This window comes from Pagrus major, chromosome 21 (assembly GCF_040436345.1).
Source record: "Pagrus major chromosome 21, Pma_NU_1.0".
Classification (NCBI taxonomy): Eukaryota; Metazoa; Chordata; class Actinopteri; order Spariformes; family Sparidae; genus Pagrus; species Pagrus major.
Genome location: NC_133235.1, coordinates 17,285,657 through 17,307,258, shown reverse-complemented (window position 1 = coordinate 17,307,258; position 21,602 = coordinate 17,285,657). Strand labels below are relative to the sequence as shown.

The 21,602-nt window shown below is 39.5% G+C and overlaps 1 protein-coding gene across 1 annotated transcript; it reads right to left on the bottom strand.

The window, feature by feature from the left end:
• Window positions 1–897: 897 nt before the first annotated feature.
• ap1m1 (adaptor related protein complex 1 subunit mu 1) lies at window positions 898–18,149 on the bottom strand. Its single transcript, XM_073491922.1, has 12 exons — window positions 17,958–18,149; window positions 16,909–17,065; window positions 16,717–16,784; window positions 16,464–16,594; window positions 14,675–14,822; window positions 14,352–14,478; window positions 13,768–13,910; window positions 9,556–9,627; window positions 9,123–9,281; window positions 8,774–8,899; window positions 2,148–2,223; window positions 898–1,735 (listed from the first exon to the last, which is right to left on the bottom strand). Exons 1-12 carry the CDS (start codon window positions 17,997–17,999, stop codon window positions 1,713–1,715), a joined length of 1,272 nt encoding a protein of 423 aa, XP_073348023.1. The 5' UTR covers window positions 18,000–18,149; the 3' UTR covers window positions 898–1,712.
• Window positions 18,150–21,602: the final 3,453 nt, after the last annotated feature.

Below are 21,602 nucleotides of genomic sequence, written 5' to 3'. Positions count from 1 at the left end.
CTTAACTGACTTGTTTTCTAAGTCAAACTGTTATGACAGGAAATGTCTGCCTGAAATCATATATTATTGAAATATTTAAGATGTTATCTCAGAAAATGTCTGCGTGGTGCAAAACTACGTCTGGAGATGCAAAAAAAAAGATACATCTGAAGATAAGAACAAAACACTAGAAACTCGTATGTTTTGGTTCCAGGCTGGTTAACACTTAACTTGATCTTGATGACTGTCGTGAAAAACATTCTTTGTTTCCATGCTAGGAACAGTTACTGTGTAGGTGTTTCAACAACAACAGGCGCTTGTGAAAATTTCAAGATTAATCTCACTGCAACACCGATGACACAGTCAAATCCATCATGTGACCAGTAATGAGAACAAATCTGGTATTTCAGGTCACGGTGAGAGTAACCTTCAGCACCTGCTCCAAGTGACTCACATGAATTCAGAGTATCACGGTCCCCTTACAAGACAAACTTAAGGAATGACCTCATGCAGGACCACTGCAGTCTGGCTTGGCATGAACAATAGCCAGTCTGTGCTGGTCCATCCTACGTTTCTCTCTCGCATGTCTGTGACCGCTGACCACAGCTTGAGTCACATCCTTCCCAGCTCTCCTGCATGTTTACGGAGTGCTGGCTCTAAACTGCCTATGATATCACGGGCCCTGGGTATTAAGAGTCGCTCTGTTTGAAAAGACCTCCAGGACAGGGTGGAAAGAACCATCCAGGGTTCTGCTACAACCACAGGCCTGATACAGGAAAACCCCTCCTCTGCAGAGTTTTCCTCTGCATTCAGCATTCCTCATTGGTTTGTGGGACAGGTGCCTGTAGATGACACTGTGACAGCTGAGTGTGATGACTCCAGTGACATCACACATGAAATGACGCAAGGAGACGATGGAACAGTTTCTCTAAATAGACATTTAATGATTTAAAATAATGTGGTTACAGACGGGGAGAAGGGAAACAGGTGTTGGGGCGGGAATAGAGGAATTTTACAACTGGTATTCTATTTACCGTGCAACTTAAACTGACCACGTTTCAGTCTTTACTGCAAAGCTGAATGTCAAAAGAGTCTACCAGATGAATAAAAAGCACAACAGCCATGCAGGAAGGCGTCGCTCTGGCACGTATCAATGGCATCACATAGAGGTGATAATACAAAGAAAAGAGAGCTTTTTTAATTTACAAACAAATAACACTGGAGTCCATTAACATGTAACAAATATATACAGATAATCAACAAAGAGGAATTGTGGCAGAACAAAGCAGCTTCATATAAAATACCATACTCAGACTGACCGGCGAGTGTGTTATTAACCTGTGTGAGATGATTACAGTAACTTTAAGAGAGAATTGTAACATACTACCATAATTCTTTTGAACCTTTCTAATAGATTGTGTACGTCTCTGCACCGTCTGGGTTGGATGTAAACATTACTCCTGCTTTTCTTGGCGTTCACTCACATTCGGAGCCACACAGTAGTAAAACATCATTACTTTCCTTCTTTTTTTAAACCTCGTCTAACCAAAGGCTCCATCTAATATTTGCATTGATCAGAAATTAATAAAACTTCAAAGAATACAAAAACAAAACAAAAAGTAGATACTGACAGTCCTCTGGTCTCATGACTGACACCTGCCATTGATAGCACATTAGCGGCTCGACTCCGCCCCCTCTGATTTCCACCTGCCTACTGCCGGCTGAGGCGCTGCCTACTGGGTCCGGAGCTGGTAATCTGAGGAGGAAATGGATGAGACTTAATCAAATGGACAAAGAAAAGGAGCGAATCGGAGAGAAAGCGAGTGGAGGCAGCTGATGCTTTCCACCCAGAATGAATGGAATACAAAGGAAATGAGATGAGGATGTTTGGCAATTAGTGGCAACATTAGCAAAAAGACCAACATGTGCAACCTTGGTAATGTCAGTATGAAGATCAGGGAAGCGCAACAAAAAAAAAGTTCACTTTCTCACATTTCGCAGGACGTTGCCACATTGCCTCATGTTCTTCACTGTATCCCCTTTTCATAGAACTGCATCAGTACAAGGTTGGTTCCCACCACATTGCACTGCATTGCCCAATTGTTGCCTAATAACAGCACATATGGGCACTGTGTGTGAGCACAAGCATTTCTGAACTCTTAACCTACCTCCATTTTGGGTGATGTAGCGCACCCACGGCAGGGCCTGATATCCACTCTTCTCAATGATCTTCAGGTAACGCACCTGTCGAGGGAAAACAAAGATGAATGACAGGTATAAACACGAGTTTGCTGACAGTTTTTCCAAACACTTCTTTGATATGAACAGTTTGCACTGCAAAAAATGATTTAAGTGGCTGGGTTCTAGTGTAACAAACAACACAAAAGCCATCGTTAACATCAAGTAAACTTTTTAGAAAGATAAACTACCTAATCCTTTACATTTTCCATCCATGATCTAAACCTATCCTGTGCAGGATAATGGGGGCACTGGAGCTCATACCAGCATGTACTGGGAAAAAGCCACAATAGACCCTGGACAGGCTGCCAGTCCAACACATACAAAACAAACATAAATACCACCTATGGCAAAATTAGGAGACAACTCGTCTACTGTGCATGTCTATGGACTGTGGAAGGTAGTAGTGAGTACTGGAGCACCCAAAGGAAACTGACACGAGGAGGAAGTGCAAACAGTGCACATGAAGTACTTGAAACAGATGGGTTAGAATCCAGGACTTCTGAACAGCCACTGCCCAACTACCACACTACATACAAATTCTAAGGAGGTTTTGAGCATCTAGTGTGTCCAAACTGGCAAGGTGAATAAAATTTGGTGCACTAACAAACAGCTATTTCTTTTCTGGGGATCAACATGTGGAATTTGTTACCTGCAGAACTTTAACTGGATCCTGACTGGGATTTAAACTCAAAACAGTTTTTGAAGAGGTATCAGACATGAAGTCATGAATGACTGGTGCATCTTGTTTTACAGTGTTTTAATGTATTTTATTACAGTTTGTGTTTCATATTGTATTTTTAAAAAGACCCATCTAGAGACATTCATTGCAAACTAGCTTAGGCTATAAATGCTGTTGTGTGGCATCAGTTTATGCTACATAATCGTCCCAACAAATAGACAATAAATAAATAAACCATTGTCGGTGCAGCATGGTATCATTATATTTTACACATTATCTGTTGTATCTGTATGTATGTGGGTGTATGTTAGAGTATACGTTTGAGGGAATTACATTTGTTCTTTTGCTTATGACACGTAAATGTAAGAAAGTGCACAATAAAGTCTAACATTTTGCACACAGTGAATGTAATTAATATGTACTAAACCTACCTTCTTCCTCCGTCCATTATAACCTCCTCATAGCTCCAGAGTTCTACTGGAAGTTGTATTTTGGTGTTTTAAAGGCTAAATTAGGATTATTTGTAACATTGAACATACAGAGTGAAGATGTTGAAGTGCATTATGCTGCAGGGGTGGTTTAAGATGTTTCTAGGAATATTCTAATTGAGTATTTTGACTTTTCACTTTCTGCTCCTGGGATGTTGGCAAAAGCTACCCATTTTTAAGAGCCACTTTTTAAGCCTATAGACAGGAAGTATTTGACACTCAAAAGATAGATTTTCAGTGAAGTGCTCCTTTAGGCTTTTAGCAAGATGCAAGTTGTAGTAAGAGAAGTGTTGTTGATGAGGAAGCAGTAGTATGAGTCACACTGAGAAGGGGGAAGCAGATACAGAACAGCTTTCAAGGGACACTCAATGTGAATTTACATAACTGTAACATACTGTTTTTCGACGCCAGGGTGGAGGAGAAAAAAAAATGCACATCAGCATAATTGAGATACAACTTTCACAAGGCATTAACTGATATTTCACCAGAGCAGTGTTACCACAGAGCTGAATTTCGAGAATACACTCTAAAAATACCCTGCCAGCCTGTCCACCACTGAACACGATGAGCCATCAGGTGGAGAAAAAAAAACACTTAAAACTTACGCCACTGTGACAATCTGTCCATATTAGTTAGATTTAAAGTGACCAGTTTATAAAAGATGAAATATTGCTTAATTAATATCTTTTCCACAAGGTTAAGAACTTACTCTTCTGCGGTATGTCATTTCATCTTGTGGTAGCAATAACTATCTGTCACTGTACGCTCCAAAAATAATTACAGACATATCTTTCATGCTTCGGTGTGCTTTAGGAGTACCAACTTTCTCACAAACCTCACAAAAGTCTGATCTGTGCTCTCACAATTAAAAGCGATGGGAGTGCTGCCATTTTAAGGCTGACACGACCCCTCTCTGGGAGATGTTGCCGTGCCGTGTCTCCATTGCGCCCGTTCCCAGCTGAAAGCCGGACAGACAGGGCAGGAATTTGTGCGGCGGGCCTCGGTAGTGGCCGCCTTGTTATTACCTTCCACTACACAGTGAGGTCAGAGAGGGAGAGAGAGCGCCGTGGCCAGCAGACACATGACGACAAACACACAGACACGGGATCACCAAGTTTGCCGGCACAGCACTTCTCCCTGAACCCTGCAGCCAAACATGCAGTCGGCCTGACCGTGGGTACGCAGTCAGCAGAAAGCCATCAAAAGCCATCCTCCGCAAAATATCATTATGGCTTGTAAGATGAGAAGGGGAAAGGAGGATGTTTGTTGCATCTCGTTTGGTAAGTACAGACTACATGTGTGGTCTGGATTTATCAGGCTTTTGGTAGAAGCTATGACCCATAATGCATCTGCCAGCTTGTTTGGGTTCCTTCGACATCACCTAAAGACGGGAGATTTGAAAATGTAACTACAGTTCTGCTCTTATTGCCACTCGGGCCAAAGTGTGGGGTTGCTCCATTTCTAGTAAAATTTATAAGGTGCAGTTACGTGCATCATACACACTTCACATGTGCTCTCCCCTACACTTAGTGGTACAGCTAAGAGGAACTTTCTCATGCTTTGATATTGACATGTGTCTAATTAAACTTCACAGCCTCTTCTCACACGTACAGAGTGGTGTTGCTGGCTGCATTAGAGTCTGAGACCCAGTCTGCTTTTGCCCTGTAATAAGGGAAAGGTTACTGGCCTGACACTAGCGTTCAGTGGGAATCTGGCTCTTAATAGGTTGCCTATGAGATGGTCTGTGCACCACAGTGCGGTTGCAAACAGTGAGCAAGAAGTTTTTAAGCTTTTGGTTCGACAGACAGTGGAGGTGCTGTGGAGGCCAACAACAACATGGGAACTGGCAACTACAACTCTAATACTGATAATTTATGTCCACATGTGTAGATCCTAAATGCCAACGGACAACATAATTTCCAGTAATCACTCTTAACTCATTAAACTACGATATGAGTTATTTTATTTCAAATATTAGTAGTCAAAACTACATATTATGGATGGGACTAGAACAGATTTTATCCCAGATCGCAATAAAACACACACAATGAGTCGTGCAGGAGGACCTTATGATTTATGATTCATGATTATTTATTTAAGATTTTCTGATTGTTCACAAAAAACAGAATTGTGTCCTATCTGTGATGCAACAAAAATATTGGTTTCCTAAGAAAATATAAGGTTGAAGTGATTCCAGTATGTTTTAGTGCAATTTTAGTTTTTCGAGTTTTAAGAATATTTTGATGATTGCCAGGATAATATCGTGAATCGCAGTTATGGTGGACAGGATAATTGTGACATTAAATTTTCATATCCTTCCATGCCTACTTCAAATAAATTTTCGGGCTCAACCCTTAAATGGTTGTCTCTACTACTTAAGTCTAGAACTTTTGATTTGTCATGTCATCTTTGTTGTACTTAATTCAAGCTACCTGAGCCATCTCTAGTACTCTAGTAGTACTACTAGTTAAATTAAGTTGGGGCAAAAACAAAAAAGAAAAAAAAAGTCCCCAGGGCGCACTGTGGCTTTCAGAACCAGACCTTTTCAGGTGGCTTCCTTCCAGGAAGTTACCGATTTAACGGAAGAAAAATCATTCGTGACATTAGGCTGTTTCTAGTTTCATAGGTTTCACCATGTATATCTATTTCTATTTAGTGCAGCTTCCAACGGCCAACTGAATTTTTTTAAAAACTACTCAACCAATCAGCTGAAATTTCCTTTAATAGTAATGATAGTATTGCTGAGAAAGTGAATACTGCCTCTGAATACAGTTTTCTGATCATAATCTGTTGTCAATATGATTCATTTTACATTATTCCATTGCATACTTCTTCAAATGATTATATCAGTGTGATTTTTTTCAATGACTGACAACTAAATAAATCCAGGGTGATACTGCTGATACTGTTATTAACCAAAGAAAAAAGCCACATTTAAAAACAATAATGGTTGTTAACTTTGACCACCTCATTCTGATCACCGTGGACAGTAACATCTCTGCCAAAAGGGTGTGTTCAGATTGAAGGAAAGAGGAAATACCCTGTTTTTTTTTATTTGAATACAACTCAGCAATGGTTTTTCAAAAACCACAAAAAGAGGATCCATCAACCAAAGAGATGAGAAAGTATGACCTAGTTCTATAAAGATTGTGCTGCATATCAGGAGACTTTTTGTTGGTTTTATAAGATCTTTAGTTCATTTTCTTTATTTTTTACCTTTAAAAGAAAAAAATGTTTTGTTGTACGAATACATTTTTTACATTGTTATGATCCATAAAAAGAGGTGTGTGAAAACATGTTACTTTAATTCAGTGGCTTGTTGAAAGTTCCATGAAAGAGTTAAGATACCGCTAACATTCATTTTGAAAAGAATAACATGAAAAGTTATCTTTGAAAGAAATGTTTAACACAACATAGGACAAGTCTTTGGTTCATTGATATTCAAAGTGACTCCACACCTGCCTTTATCGTACATGATGACATAACTTGCTTTTTATTCGAGCATCTGTTCATTTATGGTCTGGCAAAAAACGTGAAAGGAAGGAAGGAGCTGCTAAATTACCTTGGAAAATGACATGCATTCTTATACGGCCAAAACCACCCCAATTAAAAGTATTATAGATTTCAATTAACGTGGGATTGAGCGTCTTGTTTCCGAGTGGGCTGCATAATGTCCATACAACCTAATAACGTTTTATTGAGTATCATAGGAAATGTGGAGAAGCTGGAAAATGTGACCTTGTAGCTCTTTTAATGAGAGTTAACCAGAAAGCAGTATGAGAAGTTAACAAATAAATAAAAGTGTGTTAGAAGGAGAGATTCAGGAGCTCAACAGTCAAGAAGAATACAGTTGATCAAAGCGCTTTTTGTTAAAAATACGCTTAAAGTAAGTTTTGAAATAGAACATTTATATAAAACTGAGATGTTTATACAGCTATAAGAATTCATCAGTGATAAGCTTGGCTGCTGTAGGGATCTACTCCCTGCACTTCCTTTAACAGAAACACTTACTAACAGTACGTGAGTAACATGTCATTTTCCGTGTTGAATGTTTGGTTTTGGAATTAGTAATTGTTCAAGAAAATCTATGACGATGACAGCTGCTTCTAAAATCACATTTTGCAATTACAGTGTGATTGCAGTTCATCACATACATATAACTGACTATTCTCAAGAACAATAGTGAGAATCTGAGGGAGGTATTGGTGGAGGAGTTGACTGCGTCTACAGATGTGTAAGCTGAGGATCTGATGTGTCTTCAAAGTGACCTAAGTGTGAAGTTTTAGGGTGAATATTCTACATAAAATCTACACATAATAAATAGAAAATACACAGATCTTTTTCCTGTGATTTTTATTACCACTCTGTTCTATTGAGCTGTACAATCCATAATTTTAAAGTCTGTCTTAGCTGATAATACTCATCTTATGTTATTGGAAAACTAGCATTCAAATGAATGCAGTCAATTAAAACTACTGGTTTGAACAACACTTTCAGTTTAAGAGCTCTTGCTTTAGATAACTAAGTCAAGTGAAATCTGGTTAATGCAGCACTGAGCTGTGAGTGTGTAAAAATGCTGTTTTTTCTCTTCGGGCAAAAATACGACATTTTCAAGCAGAGTTTTTCAAGTTGCCACTGTTTCCTCACATCAAGACATGGGAAAACTTAATTTTGTGTTGCTGTGGTGCTGCACGTATAATCAGAGGACAACTGTGATTATACAGTAAGTGCAGCGTATCTGTGTAAGTCTGTGGTCAGCAAGAGTTTTCATTCAAACATGGAGGAAAAACATTAGCTTCTCCTCTCAGTTTCATGGGAATCACAATCAAAATCCAATGAATCTACTTACCTGTAACTAAGAAAGACATTTTCTATTACTGTGATTAACATAAAAAGCAGAGGGCCATGTCCAAGTTGATGAGCAGCTGCTTTCTGCTTTGCTCAACAGTAGAAATTTTCTCTACCACAGAAGGAATCTAACAGTTTAACAGTGCTCCCTCACTGCCCCCTCTGGCCAAAAACAGGACAAATATGAATTGTTTAAATTCCTGCTCTGGTGAGGGAGTACATTTGGGATACACTGCTACGTGCCACAAATTCTAAATCCAGGATGACAGAGAAACAACAGAAAACCACAAGATATTTGGACTATGCACGCAGGTGCAAATAAACTGCAGCATATGTTTGAATGTGCTGCCAGATGGTTTACTATATCGGAATGATAAACACAGTTTGAGCGACTGTAAACAGATTTAGTGAATGTTCCTGTGATAACATTTTGTCTGAATAGCTTATTTTACCTCTGTCCATGTGCTGCTGCAAGTAGGCTAAACAAATTACTCGTTGAGTTTAACAAAGGTCATGTGGGGATGTGTGTGAGGCATACCTGGATGCCTGAGGTGGTGAAGTACGGGATCTCAAACTTGACACTGATTGGTGGCTTCCCCTCCTTATCTTCAGCCTCTACACTTGGCAGACCGAAGTGGGCCCGCATCAAATACTCCTTTCCACCCTGCGACACAACACAAGTCACAACACAAACTCTATACGACTCTGGAATCTGCATGTGTTAAATCAAGTCTTTATAAGCATTAACTATGGAACAAATGCAGAAACTGACATCGTGGCAGCCAAAACTGCAACCCATATTCTTATTTTGGCGTTACCAAAAAACACAAACATAAGTCAATTTTTAACCATCTTTATGATACTCATGAGTCATATTTTCTGCTCACAGGGAAGGACTTGATCGACCAGACGATCTCGCTGTTCTCAGGCACCCACTTGACGCTGCCCACTGTGGTCTTGAATTTGGGTGAGTCAGCGTCAGTTGGCACTGGAATGTGGATCTCCACGTTGTTGGCTGTGGAACGCCTCTTGAACTGACTCTTCGCCTGAGACGAGAAACAAGCAGGTCAAGTTTAACACGATGTTCCGCCTGAACAGGGTATTAAAACTTAATGATAGTTTTAATTATAGCATTAAACATGGTTTGTTGTGTGAGAACAGGACACTAAATATAAGGAAGACCAAAGTCCCTGAAAATCATTATAATTTACTGCACTTACCTCAAGTCTTTTTTTTACTTGTTCTGTTATGAATAATTACGACAGCGTGTTTATGACAACAACAACGATGCTGAGATAAATGTCATGGCAACTGACCCACCTTGATCATGTACTCGATCCGACTGTGGGAGTGCTTCTCAATAACAGATTCAATCCAGATCAAGGGCTTCACCTAAGATGCAAACAATAGATTTTAAACAAGAGCCTCCATTCCATTTATCACACATGGCAGTTTAAATAACACGTGACACAGTCACCACCTAGTGGACGGCAGGTGTCACTACAACAGGAACCGACAAAATGTTTAGGAATAGAACATACATTTGCTCAGTTTCCAAAACTACCAACAACAACAGCAAGTAGTCACATACTTAAATTTGTATTGTGTGGAATCAGTGTTGTGAGATCTGCGCAAACTTGGGAGGGCTCTTGACAGGCTGTGTAGTTGCGCAACAGGTTTGTGACTGGCCATGACAACGTGGTGTGGAGTCAGTCTATGAAATTAATCAAAACATTTTATGTAAAGGCAAAGTTTGCCTGAATTATCAATGATGTTCACCATGAATTGAGAAGAAGGACAAGTCATGGTTTCTTCGACCAAGGTGAAGATAATCGAGCACAGAGTTCGCTGATTGGTGTGGTGGATAACTGACAGGTAGAGACAGCTGTCTGATCTAAAACCAAAAGCTTGTAGTAAGTAGCTTGCTCCGCTCGTCGCCGTCCTGCCAGTCGAGATGTGTCGATCCCCGATGTAACATGGAGCTTTCTCCTCGATGTTACGCCGCACTTGGGGATCGACTCATCTCGACTGGCAGGACGACTACTGCTACTGCTACTGCTACCATGAGTTGTTCAAAAACCTTCTTTTTAGTAAACTCTGTGTACACAAACAATGTTCTCAATGCTCATGTGAGCACCCTGGTGATACTACGAGCAAAGTTTCATGTTGTGTGGAGTCTTCTTAGTGTTTTAAAAATAGCGATTTTGATGCTACCATACAGCTGCCCCTAGCACGCAATTGAAAATGATTTTGACCCAAAAACGAAACTACGGTAAATCTTAAAAGTGGCTTTTTCGTTGTAATTATGCTTTTACACGAAGGTTTGACTCGAGTACATTCACAAAAAAAGCCTAGGTTGCATTTTGGCGAGAGTTACACTTTAAGGGTTCTAATCTTAATATATCAACTTCAGTGTTGCCATCATATGTATTTTAAAACTAAATATAACTAATCAGTGAGTAATAGTTTTATATTAAAAGTTAACTTGTATTTAATATCTATGAAATTATATTTTATTCATGATATAAATATATTTAACTAATCACTATTAGTTACCGATACATTTTTATAACATCCACCCCTCATAAGATTTGGAGAGTTTTAAATAACCCACTAACAATGTATCAGCTAAATAATGTTTTAACGTGGACAAAAACGTTCATCCTTCAAATTTCTCAGGTTTTTTTGTCATCGTGACCAATATGGATACTGAGCCTTATATTTTACAGTTAAAAAAATGTAATCTGTATTTTCTTTCTGTTGGACACACTACGTAGAAGTTCATTTTGCATTTCTCTACAGCAAATTTTAGTTTTTTCGTTGTGTCTTCAACATATAAAAAGAAACTTATCTTTTCACAATAAACTAATGCTGGCCTATATATCTACCTCTATAGTACATTGAGGGAGAGAGAGAGAACTCAGGCATTACGAAGAACAAAAGAGGTATAGATTCAAAACACTTGTATCGGGTGTATCGGCTATCATGCAGATCAAACCTTTGGATTTTTATGTAAAAAATGCGGCTCACTTGCTATGTTGGTGAGGTTTGAATTAAATTACATGTAAAATAGATTTCATATTGTCGAAACACTTTAAATAAGGAAGAAATGTGTAAACTTTTGTGGTTTCAAGTCTTGCACTTGTTTTTATTTTATCTAAATAACATTACATTTTTAAAATTGTTGTTTCTTGGGTAGTTCATTTCAAATTTTTTTGTGGTAGTTACTGCTTGCTAAAGCTGGAACGACCTCTGCTCCACTGTTCTACTTCCCTTCTCACAGGCTTACTGGAAACCCTATTGTGAAATATTAGTGAGAATTGGATGCCAGTTTAAACTTTTTTAACCTAATGTGCTTCCTTACAGCCTCCTGTATTACTCATTATATTTGATTTTCAACTTCCTTTTATAACTATGCAGTTGGGATTTATAAAGTGAAAGGCCTGGTTCATGATGATGCAATTCAGCCCCACTTGAGAAGAGGCTGGTTTGGCTGAGACCCAATCTCTTTCGGTGTTTCCAGTTTAGAAGTTTTGTGTACAAATATTTAGTTCTTGTACCGACTGTGCCTTGTTGTAAAAAGTTGTTGTAAACATCTTTGTTCATTATTTTTGTAAATATTTACCAGACACCATAGAGAAACTGGCTGAAGTTACTTTGGTGGACTGCTTCACTTATAAGGCCAGAAAAAAAAACATGAAACATGGAACACCACATGTGCTCGAGTCATTATCGTAGTTTATATACTGTCGTATATGTTCATGATTCGCCTGCTTTTATCACAATTTATTTCACACACTGTTGAATTGATGGTCTAGTCAGTGGTTAAAGGAAAGTTTATTTTAACCTGGCGTATTTTCCATAAATTTGACGATTGTGACACACTCGCCATCGCTGTAGAGATTTCAGACTTCAGCAAAACAACATTATTGTTATAAATAATACATTATATCTGTATATCTGTATACATTTCAATACATTATCTGGCAAACTACGTTAGTTGTGCGAGTGAGCAGCATGGACAAAAATGTTGTGGTAACTCAAAAGAGAGTCAGTAAGAAGGGCTGTGAGATTCAATTCTTATTGGAGTTTCTTCTAAATTAAAAAAGTAAAACCTCATTCAAATAAAAGAAGTGAACAAAGATGACGCATTATGAGCTCAACTGTGGGACTGTGCCCAGCCTTGCATAGTACCCTGTAGTCTGGTGACTCCAAATACATTAGCTGCCTGTGTTTCCTACAGCTGACTCATTAGCCCTTTTTAAACAGAGATTCCGTAACACCGTAGCAACGAAGGCTCGCCACTACACCGCCTTTGTTTTTTTACACTGAATCAACCAGCGCTGGCATAACGCCACCCCAGTGTGTCACTTTATATAGCATGCTGGTGTTGCGGTAACAAAAGAGGCGTGATGGTACACATCATAACCTTGCCATCTATGAATTTTTTTTGTGTGTGTGTGCGTTTCTATCTGTAAATCTACAAATGTCTCGGCATTTAATAATCATATGGATGTTGTTTTAATGTGTTGTGATTGAGATCCTGACCCACCATGCATCGTGGAAAGTGACAAAGATACGTTTTTGTTCGAAATTACATCACATTATCGCCATCAGTAAATAGCGGACCTTATCTGGCTCTCACTCCCAAAGAGGGATGCTGTTTTGAAGGGGGGATGTTCATCGAAGAGGGCTGACAGTCGCGGTGATATTAATTTTATATAAATTGCCAAAGACAGTAACTACAACAACACAAAAGTGGAAGGCGACAAAGACATTGTGAGTTAAAGTTTTTTGCTCAAAATCACGTTGCATTATCAGTGCCAGTAAACGGCAGGAGCTGCTTGGCTCTCGCTGCTCAGTATGATGAGAAGGGGGTGGGACAGACAGGGTGACAGCCACTTTTCCACGTATAAATTCAGCATTTTTTCTTCATATTAGTTATCAGACACACTACCTGCTATCACATTACTGTTATCTGGTCTTGTCACGTTGCTTTGTGGGTTAAAGTGTGGGACATTTTTCTTTTATTTTGAAGGTTCTTTTATTTTGAGCAACATCCAGTGAAGGATCTGTTTAGTTGTTGGCCTGTGAAGGTCATCAAAATGTCACACCCTGCCAGCTTACACTTTCACACAGACGTCAATTCACCTCTGTTTTTACTTCTGCTGGCAGATCAGAGGCGGAACGAAACTGTCCCCCCCCATTCTGCCTCTGTAACTTTCATACAGACGGCGAAGTGGAATAACGGTGCAATATTCCAGCCTTGGAGAGGCAGTATAAGGGGGTTTTTGGTTGATATGGCGGCCTGTAATGACCATATATGAGAGCAGGCACATTTTAAAAGGCTACAAGAACCAAAGGAACTTAACTGATATCATCTCAGAAAATCACTTGCGAGTGTGTTATGATTTTGTGCTTGGCATGTGTTATTTCACACCTTACTCTTGTTATGCGTCGGTCTGTGGAACTACCAGACCCTGTTGGAAGAATACAAAAGGGGCTGGAAGGTGTCTGATCCACAGTACTCACGTGAGTGTTGAGGCGGTAAGACATGAGCTCAAACTCTCCGTCTGGAGGAATGAAGGAGATGGTACGGTCATTCTCGAAGCGAGACAGACGGACACACTGATGAAACTTGACATCCTCCAGCTCTACTGATTTACTCTTCCCACCTACAAGATAAAAGAAACAAAACAGATCATTTTAAAAAGGAGAAATAAAAATATAAGAAGAGTGAACCTGCATTGCATTAACTTGTGTAAATCAGAACTAGGTCAAACTGAATTTGCAAATAACTTTAAAAGGTTTTTCCAATCAGCATGAGGGGACAGATGGACAAGGCAGTAAGTGCCAAGAACATCTGTCTGATTTTCACTGTTGTATTCTTTGAAAGGGTAATTAATTATAATCAAAACTCCATTAGGCAGCGCCTCAATTTACTGAATCACTTTTTAATACAATTGGTTAGAACTGAAGAAGCCGCTTGGATGAGAGGTGAAACGTGTTCAAGAAACTGAAACAACACCTAGGTTTACCATGACCTGGATGACTGAGAACCTTCATCACCATTTTTAATACAATATGACCGAAATCTGCTGCAAGAGAGAACTCACGTCCAGTGTTTTCAAACAGAACCTTGTCATTAAGGCCCAAACGCAACTCAGGCATTCCAGACAGGAAGACACGCATCTTAATGGAGCCAACGATCTCACTACGTAGAACATTACCATTGGCACTAACCTGAAAAAAAAGGGATTACAGTGTCAGGGGGTCACAAAGGGACAGAGAAACCCACCAAAGAAAGCGTACAGAAAGTGTGCAGAAATACAGCAACATCAGCCCACTATTGTTGTGACGCACACGGGGAGGAAGTTTACAAAAACTGTGACTGGCTTTCCTTAAGCAACACAGCGCTTCTAAAACAAGGAGTTCCTACCAGGAGGTTGACTGACTCAATGACGTCCAGGAAGACCTCATTCTTCCTGTACTTGATGCCCTCTGACCTCCAGGAGACGGCGTTGGTTACTGTGGCAGGGGGTCGCGGGGCGCCAGTGTCTAGCTTGTGCCCCTCCTGGGTTATGTATCTGAGAGACAAAAATGTAAACACTGAGGCAAAAAACAGAAAAAAGGGGAAATCGACTGTCTGCAGTGGTGAGTTCCCAGAAAGCATCAAAGGAAAACAGAGAGTCTCATGGTTACCGAGGGAGGACTGTCTGACTGATTGCAGTAGTCAGAACACTAGGGGAAATCCAGAGTTAGCTTACTACGTGTCTGCGTCAACCACAGTACTGTAAGTTTTAACGGTCATTTACAGTACAACAAAGGTGAAAGGAGTAACCTGATTTAACGGCTACATAGCAATCAGCGTATAAGATCTTCACACCAGTAGAAAGCTGGATTGACACGTTGTGCTACACGGATTTGTAAAACCCCTGATTTCAGCTGATTAACACATAATTAACACTGACAATTTTGGTAATGTTGAATACCAGGTAAAAATACCGAACTTGTTAATTAAAGCTTTTCAACTGTTATGATTTGCAGCCTTTTAATTGTTTCAAATAATTGTTAAAATTAAGTGCTTAAAGGAATTCAGCAGATTTGACGTTCTTTATAACTTGCTTTGGATGAAAACATCAGCTAAATGAATGTAATGTTAACAATGAATTTGGGTTTTTGATTGACTGTAAGATATTAAGTTCAAGTTTCATTTAGTTGTCATTCTACATACAGAATGGTGCTATGAAGCGCATGTTGTAGTCCCTTTATTCTACAAAAGAAAAAGTATTTTTTTATGATGGAGGCTGAGTGAAAGACGCTGCTCTGTAGTCTGGTATGGTTGCTCATGCTCGAACACAAGCACGGGTGCGCAATGTGGACATGAAGTATAATCATGTGTATTACGCCGCCTTGCATAATCAAAAAATCCAGGAATGTGAGAGGGTGTCTATGAGCAAAATGACACAAAAAAAGCCAAAAAAAGCCCAGTAAAGTCATGTTCTCTTTGTTGTTCTCAATTGTGCAGTGACCGCGCTACGACATGACGACATTTGTACATGAGGTAACTGAAGTCAGGCCCGGTTGCAGCCGGAGCAATGCGAGTTCAGGCCAGTGGGGGGCTGGGGAGGAGGGACAATCGTGCTTCGGCATGGTATGGAGCAACCGGGCCAAGTGTGAGTGCGCCCTTAGCGCCCTTTGGGGTCTGTGCACACACCTCACCCCACTGATATCACTGCTCCTCGGAGATGGGTTATTTGCAGAGATCCAGTTTTACCATGTTGCACATTATATGACATGTTATAAAATAGACTCTTCTTTCCCTTCCTCTTATATAGCTGTATTTTTCACCAAACTTTTTACATTACATATTGTGATTTTTTCACTGATCTATTAGGTACACATGCCATCTGTTGCAAGCCTGTTCCTCCTGGAGGAGCGAGATCCCTCTTCTATCTCTTCCTGAGGTTTCCGTCTTTTCTCATGTTAAAGGGTTTATTTAGGGGGGAGTTTTTCCTTATTCAGATCGAGGGTCTAAGTACGACGTTAGCAGTACAGTACCACAGCGTTGTACGCTGTACAAAAAATAAATAAAATTGGATCGACTGAAATAACAGCCAGAAAACAACTCAAAGATTAATCAAAAATGGCTGTATTCATTCGTTGCACCTTAAATGAATGTAACATCAGGTTAATTGTGGTGAGACTGGGGCTAAGAGGGTACTCACTCTTGCAGAATCTTGCTGTCTGTGGTCTGAGGATAGCCGAAGTCCATCAGCTCATCCATCAGCTCGTATATGATGACAAAGTTATCTCTAATGCTCTCTTCTTCCAATTCTTTGAAGTATTCTGAAAAAACCTGAAGAACACAAACATGTTTTTATAACTATGTTTGTCCATCACTGTAAATATAGAGTGCATGGCTTTGTTAGTCATCTAAATCTGCTGTAGACCAACGCAGGTAAGAGCTTTCAACCCTACCTGGACGATTTTGTACAAGAAGGAGAAAACCAGCGAGACGCTCGCATTTTTCTTGGATGTTGCAACCACTGGTGTGATGTTTGTTAAGAAATTTAACTTCAAGATTTGAAAACCCAATCAGCAAAATAAACATAATACCAAGTATTGAAGAGATGCTTAGGTACAAATATCATTCAGGAACAAGAAGGATACAGTAGAGGTTATTGTGTTTAATCCACATGAAACGGACTCCTCCATGAGCCAGGATGGGAGAGAGTGTCCCCTCCTCCTCTTTGTCCATCAGAAGGGTCATGAAGTGCTCGATCTCTGACATGTCCACATCTCCCCGGTAATTCCGGCATACCAGGACCTGAAAGGAACAGATAGTATTAGTATAGTTTGCAATATCACTGTTACTGTAAATAAACAGTAGCAGCAAAATTATGATATACAGTATTTATATAGTTGTTAAGATGCTGGCAGTAACCAAGGAGGGAAATTTCCATTATAGCCAAATTCTATTATATTTATATATGTTTTCCCTCACACACCAGTACTTTTGTTAATCTTTAAACACTCATTTAGGAGATAAGTTTTGACTCGATACATTTTATGTACAAACAAAAGGGACTTTAGATGGAAAAATCTAACATTTAAATCCTGAGTAAAGCACCTTTACAATATTACCTCGGCATAAAACGTGTCTTGTCTGTGATGCAGGTGCTACTTAAGCTGTTTAACACCTCTGACAGAGCTGTGGGCGGTAGAAGCACACACTGTAAACTTGAGATGCTTCTTAAATTCAATGCATGTCGATGTATAACTTATTCGCCGAATTAACTAGAAGACGTTCACGGTTGAAAACAGGCCGCAGGAGTATACCAAAATGTATGTAATGCCTTGCAAAGAAGCAATGAGAAGTGAAACTTAAGATTTTTTAGGGGAGTTTCGGCAACCTCTTCACATTCGCTGCTGCTAACAGCTGGTCACCAGTTCGTTAGTCAGCTTATCCGTCGTTATTCTTGCGTAGCTTTACGTGGCCTTGTATTTTTCAGTTTTACTCATCACATGAAACCGACCTCTTTGCTTTAGGTGCATCTTTCTGGTCTAAATCACAAGCCGAAACCTTAACACAGCATCAAAAAGCCATGACACGTTAGCAACCCTGCTGCACACTGAACCACATCATAATCTGTCAATGAAGAATGTGGTGGCTAGGCTAACGTTAGCTTAGCAAAGTAGCAGCAGCACTGTTACCTTACCTTTCCTTTTAAATCCAAGACATACACCGCACTCGCAGACATCTTGAACTAATTAACGCGAGCTTAGTTCAGCTCTGTATCAGTACCTTATTGAAAGCGGTCGGTTATTACTATTTCTGGGCTAAAATCATAGGACAGACTTTCATTCATAATACCGAAAAGGAAAAGCCACCCTTCCTTATTCGACACACCATCCATGCATCTGACGAGCGCCCCCTATGGGACGGGAGGGTGTAGTGCTCCAGACAGAAGTAGGACAAATGTGCTTTTCAATCCATAACATTACCCACAAAAAAATATTGAAATATTTATTTTCAAGAGATTTCTTCACAAAGATCTCTCTGTTATTAATGGCTGATGTTTTACCATATAGACACAACATCAGACAAAAATGAAAGTTTGGAGGATGTAATGACATTTATACCAGTATACAGAATGGTGTGTAACATCATCAATGTGTTGTAAATATGAATTTAGAGGAGTGAATGATCTGAAGTGCAATGTTCATTTATTCTGAAAGAACACACTGGATAGATCAGAAATAGGTTCAAATAGAGTCTTAAGTTTGCATTTCTTCAATGGACACATGTTCTTCAAAAATTTCAAGCAGTCTTAGAAGCATCCAGGATTTCTGAGTAGTGTTACAGTAACCTGTGTCTTTGCTGTCATCAACATTGTTTTTTATGTTTTTATCCTGTAGCACCCCCTACTGGATGCATGGCTGATCTGCACCACACAGTTTGTAAGCGTCACTGCTCAGCTGTTCAGATAAAAATGCAATGAAACCTCATAAGGTTGTGGTGAATGGAATATCATGTGGGACAAACACAAATATAACCATATGCAGTTAAGCTATAATCTGAAGAAACACAAACAAGAATAAAAATATCAAAGAGAGCAAAGACTATTAAATAAATCAAGTGACTACGAAGAAATTTAATCACATTTTCCTTGGAGTGTGCATATCAGACTAATTTTTAAAGATTTTAAATTTGTATTACTTAATGTCACTTCTGTTGCCACCAGTGTCCGTCTTCAGTCTTTCTACATGATTTTGGAACCTTGAAACAGGAATTTGTTCCCACTCAGCCACAAGAGTGTTAGTGAGGTTTGGCCCTGATGTTTGGCAATAATGTCTGGATGACAGTCAGCATTCAAGTTTACCTCAAAGGTGTTTGATGAGTTTGTACTCACAGCTCTCTGCAGGCCAGTCAAGTCTTTCCACACCAAACTCTGAAAACATTTCTTGATAGATTTTACTTTGTGCACAAGGGGGTAGTCATGTTACCAGGAAAGGACCTTCCACAAACGACTGCGGCAAAAGTTAGAAGCAGACTACTGTGTCAAGTATCATTTTATATTGTAGCATTAAGATTTCTACAAATTGTAACAAAATGACACAGCCAAGGCCACAAAAAACAAGCCCATACCACAAGAACACAAAAGTATTTTACACAGATTTGAATTAACATAATCCAGTAACAGTAGCTCAGAGGAGGGGTGCATTGTATGTGGATGTAGCAGGTGACGTTTCTGTTATTTTTTTCTGGTTAAAAATAACACAGACCTTGTCTGAAATTGATTCTTTAACTCGCTTCTTAGCTAAAACTTGTCAGTATTTGTCTCCTCCCGGCAAAGTATTGCATTGCTTTTCAATGGGAAAAAAAATCCAAAGCACAAACTATTAATCAATGGCTGAATAGCCTCTCAAGCTGCCTGGCCATGGAAAAACTGACGTATGCTACTAAAAATCCCAAACAGACAGTCCAAGTAAAATGTGGATGCTTTATGCACTATTCAGAAACCAAGTTACCGGATCAACTCTGTACTTTCTGATGAAGAAATGTGGTTTATGCATTACAGAGTTATGAATTATATACATAGAGGTTTTGTTGTTGTTTTTCATTTGTTTTTTTCCTTAATTGTTTTCCTTCTGTGTTTGTGTCTATATGTCTCTTTTGTTTTTGCTTTTTGTGTCCTTATATATTGTGGATAAATATGGAAACCAATAAATATATTCAACAAGTATTGACAGCCTTTCCACATACTTTGTGCCATCAGTTAGCAGGCTTTCATATCCTTTCTTATCCACCTCTTGTTGTGAATCTTACACAGCCAGCAACTCATTATGTGTTTCCACTGAATAAATGCAAATCCGTGTGTTTAAATCCACTAAAATTGAACTCAGACACTTATTCTGCTGCACTGCATTTGAGCAAATCTTCACTGTCATAACCGCTGATATGACCCATATCCTAAATTTACACTGAAACTTGACTAACTAGATCATCTAACTGATTATAACTGCTGATGTGAACATCTTAAACGGCCCCCAAGAAACAAATCCTGACTTCACCAGAGGTGAAAAGTCTCCTGAAACATAAGTAGAAACGACTCTGCTTCATATATCTAAAAATATACCACTGAGTGATATGTTAGTGTATTACAATACACAAAGCCACTGGAGAATTTATTGAGGCAGCACAGGCTTACCATTAAAATAACTTGCTTAAGCACACTAACTGCTGGTACTTTTCACCTCTGTGCATTGTGAACAGAGGCCGGGATCTAAAGTGATGAAGGATAAGACATATAAAATAATACAAATGAACAGCTGGGCAGTTTTGGGAGCATTGACATTTGATAAGGGTAAATATTGAGGTAATTGAAGCAGGGACAGAAAAAAAATCAATACTATGAGTGATGACTGACTACCATCCCGGTTTATTTTCTTCCAAAAACACCACCCCCTCGTTGCCGTGAAAAGCCTTTCAGCAGCATGACAACTGTGTCCCATCAGAGTGACAGATCCCTGATCCCTTGGCTCGTAAGATGGAGTCTAGACATTGTCAGAAGTCGTAGATACAACTGGACTGAGCTACAGAGCCAAATATAACAGTCTGCCACTTCCCTCAGCCACCACCATACACACATACACAGTATTTGTGTGTGTGGGGCTGTAGTTTGGGATCACTGGATGTGATTGCGTAGTTAATGAACATGTTTGTGCAGAAGCCTAAGAGCAGAGCTGACGTGTGTTCACTCTCGTTGCCAAATGGGCTTGTTTGAGTACACTGTGAGTCAGTGAATCACATAGGTGTTACATACTTGATAAATGTGCAGGTGTTGCTCAAGCGAATTTTGCAATATAAGATGTCAAAGATCGTCCCTTTACAACGATTTCTTTAACAAATACATGTGTGGTGTGTAAAACTGATCTAACAGTGGCATCATTGGAGACTGAACTGTAACATCAGTGTCCACATGTCACTTGCATGACATGAAGCACTTAAGACTACTAAAACTGTACTAGTTGTCGTCTTCATGGTAGAGCTCATGCACACTCTAATCTGTTCCACCATTCCCATGGCTTTGTGATTTATACTTAGCAGGACTTTGACTCTACTCCCAAGGCGATCCTGTGGCTTTTGGGGGAATTTTTACCATACAAGGAGAAGAGGAGTTTAGCTCGGTTTCCTGTGGGAGGGTTCTGATTTCTCTCACTCCGCATCTGATTCACTCTGTCTCTATTTCTCTCTCCCTTACCTCCTCTCTCATTCTCCTCTGCTGGTTCTGCTCCAAGCCCCCCTTCCCCTCACTATACAACCCGGAAAAGTCAAAGAATTGTATTAACAGAAAACACCA